The 2,557-nt window shown below is 34.9% G+C and overlaps 1 protein-coding gene across 1 annotated transcript; it reads left to right on the top strand.

Annotated features, from left to right (window-relative positions):
• The first annotated feature begins 206 nt into the window (after positions 1 to 206).
• LOC131174601 (uncharacterized) lies at positions 207 to 1,533 on the top strand. The gene is made up of 4 exons (XM_058138356.1): positions 207 to 417; positions 506 to 879; positions 1,230 to 1,306; positions 1,462 to 1,533. The coding sequence occupies exons 1-4, from the start codon at positions 269 to 271 to the stop codon at positions 1,531 to 1,533; spliced, it is 672 nt and encodes a 223-aa protein (XP_057994339.1). The 5' UTR covers positions 207 to 268.
• Positions 1,534 to 2,557: the final 1,024 nt, after the last annotated feature.

Genomic DNA, 2,557 nt, shown 5'->3' with positions numbered 1-2,557 from the left:
TGTATCCATTTGAGAGGTAACTAGTTTAATGTATTGTTGTATACTATCATTACATGGAGAAATAAAAACTTTGTTGTGACTAAATAGTAAATGGTACAGGTACCTTAGGAAGTTAAAAAATAATGTGAAAAATAAAGCCAAAGTGGAAGGTTCCATATGCAATGCATACTTAGTTGAAGAAGCATCGTCATTCTGTGCTCATTATTTTGAACCCCATGTCAACACAAGGCATCGAAAGGTTCCACGCAATGATGATACAGTCGAACATATGGATGAACATCTAGGGAATCTATCAATTTTCACTCATTCCGGTAGGCCACTGGGAAAAGGAAAGGTTAGATATCTCACAGAACAAGAATTTCAAGCAGCACAAATGTACATCTTGTTGAATTGTATAGAAGTAAAACCGTACATTGAGTAAGTTTTTCTAATATTCAATTATTATAATTGTTGCAATGCCATTATTGATTCCAAACATTTAATTAACTATTTTCATTGTGTGCAGCATTTTTGTTAATGAGTTACACATGGCCAATCCAAATATCAATGATAAACAAGTTGATGAGAAACTAGAGCGTGAATTTGACAAGTGGTTCAATAAATATGTTCACAATCCCTCCAACAATATATCAAGCCAGTTTTTAAAGGATCTATCAAAGGGTCCATTAAGAAGTGTTATGTCCTACAATAGTTATGTAGTTAATGGTTATAAATTTCACACTAAAAGTCATGGTTCGCATAGGGCAACGATGAACAGTGGGGTATGTATCAAGGGGACTAATTACAGTAGTAATGAAAGTGACTACTATGGACAATTAATTGAAGTGCTACGATTGGAGTACCCTGGATTACCAATCAAAAGAACTGTATTGTTTAAATGTGATTGGTTTGATCCAACACCAAATGTGGGAACAAAGATTCATCCAAAATATAAACTTGTGGATATTAATCATAAAAGATCCTTCAATAGGTATGAACCATTTGTTCTTGCTTTCCAAGTCTTCAGTGAATTATTCCATATATCCAAGCTTAAAGCGTGACAAGGATGATTGGTGGGCGTGTTCAAAATCAAAGCGAGATCATTATTGATCTTCCTGAGCAAGTGAATGTGACAACCCCCCCTGCACGGGAAGAACCATTTCAAGAAGATGAAATGGAAGTCCCTTTGATTCAAATTGATGATGATGATGATCAACAACAATATTTGAATGATCAAAATGGTGTACTAGTTGAAATTAATGAAGAGGATGTTGAAGATGAAGAAGAGCTTGAGTTGGACTCAGAAAGCGATGAGGAATGCGATGATGTATATGATAGTGATACTAATTAGAATTAGGTATTTCTCTTAATGAATTTCTATTTCTAAAATTGAAGTATAAATTCTAACCATTGGAAAATTTCATCCATATTATGTATCATAAGTTGAATGAAGCTAACTTGTTAATACAATTATTTATGCAGGATGCGAGGCAACGGTCGCAGGGGAGGTTTGTTGGGTCATTCACAGTCAAGGCAGTTACCTGTGCAGGATGAGTCCAATGATCAACTAGACCAATCTACACAGGGTCAGCCTCAGGTTCCTTCACGATCCACTGGGAGGTCGACACCAGATCCGGAGGGGTCTACTGCTTCAACACAGCATCGAGCTACACCTCCACCTCCACCGCCACCACCTATTACCCCAACTTACGAGCACGCAATTGGATCAACCTCTGGTCATGAAGGTCATTCAGTTGGGGCAGCACCAATATCATCAATGGATGGTCTATCACTCACTACATTTGGAAGAAAGAAACGAATAAAGCTCATTAATGGCACGTAAGTATTAAAAATTAATTAACTTTATCTATGATTTGGTATTACATATCATTGGCAATTGAAGTACCATGTTTCTACATTTACATAAAATCAATATATTTGCTGTCTTTCTTTTGTACAGGTTACATCCATCTGAGGAATGTGCTAAGAAGATGAAGAATATCTTCAAGGAGAGGATGGACCCAGAGGGGCACTGTTGGAAAACTATCACGCCTGAAACAAAAGAGTTTTACTGGGATGAATTTCAGGTAATAAAATAAATATTTAAATATAATTATCTATCAGATAACTAATTTGCATAGTTTATGAAACCTCAAAAAAGAATGTTACAAACAAATATCATTTAAGTGATGAGAATTTGTGAATTAATGTAAAAGAACACAATTGAAGTATATTAATGCTTAAATGTTCTATGTACACTTGTGTGTTGAGGATGTTGAATTTATATATTGTTGTGAGTTTTTGTAGTTGGGGTGGATGTTATTTGTTGTTGAGAATATATGAAGTGTTTTTACAGTGCAATTAATACCTAATAACTAAATTTGGATTGTCCAAAATTAAGGGAAATGTCATCAATTTTTTCTAAAATATTATCATACTAATACAATGTCTTAATTTTTATTTGTTTTATAACGAAATACTTTGATTGGCAAGAGGTGACTCCTTTGGTAAAGGAAGCTTGAGGCGTAAAGTGCAGAGCGCTACAAGGCGCTAATGTGCAATGTCGGAAAGGAAAATC

Source organism: Hevea brasiliensis, chromosome 16, assembly GCF_030052815.1.
Source record: "Hevea brasiliensis isolate MT/VB/25A 57/8 chromosome 16, ASM3005281v1, whole genome shotgun sequence".
Taxonomy (NCBI): Eukaryota; Viridiplantae; Streptophyta; class Magnoliopsida; order Malpighiales; family Euphorbiaceae; genus Hevea; species Hevea brasiliensis.
The sequence above is the reverse complement of the archived record's forward strand: the minus strand, read 5'-3'. Positions and strand labels throughout refer to the sequence as shown.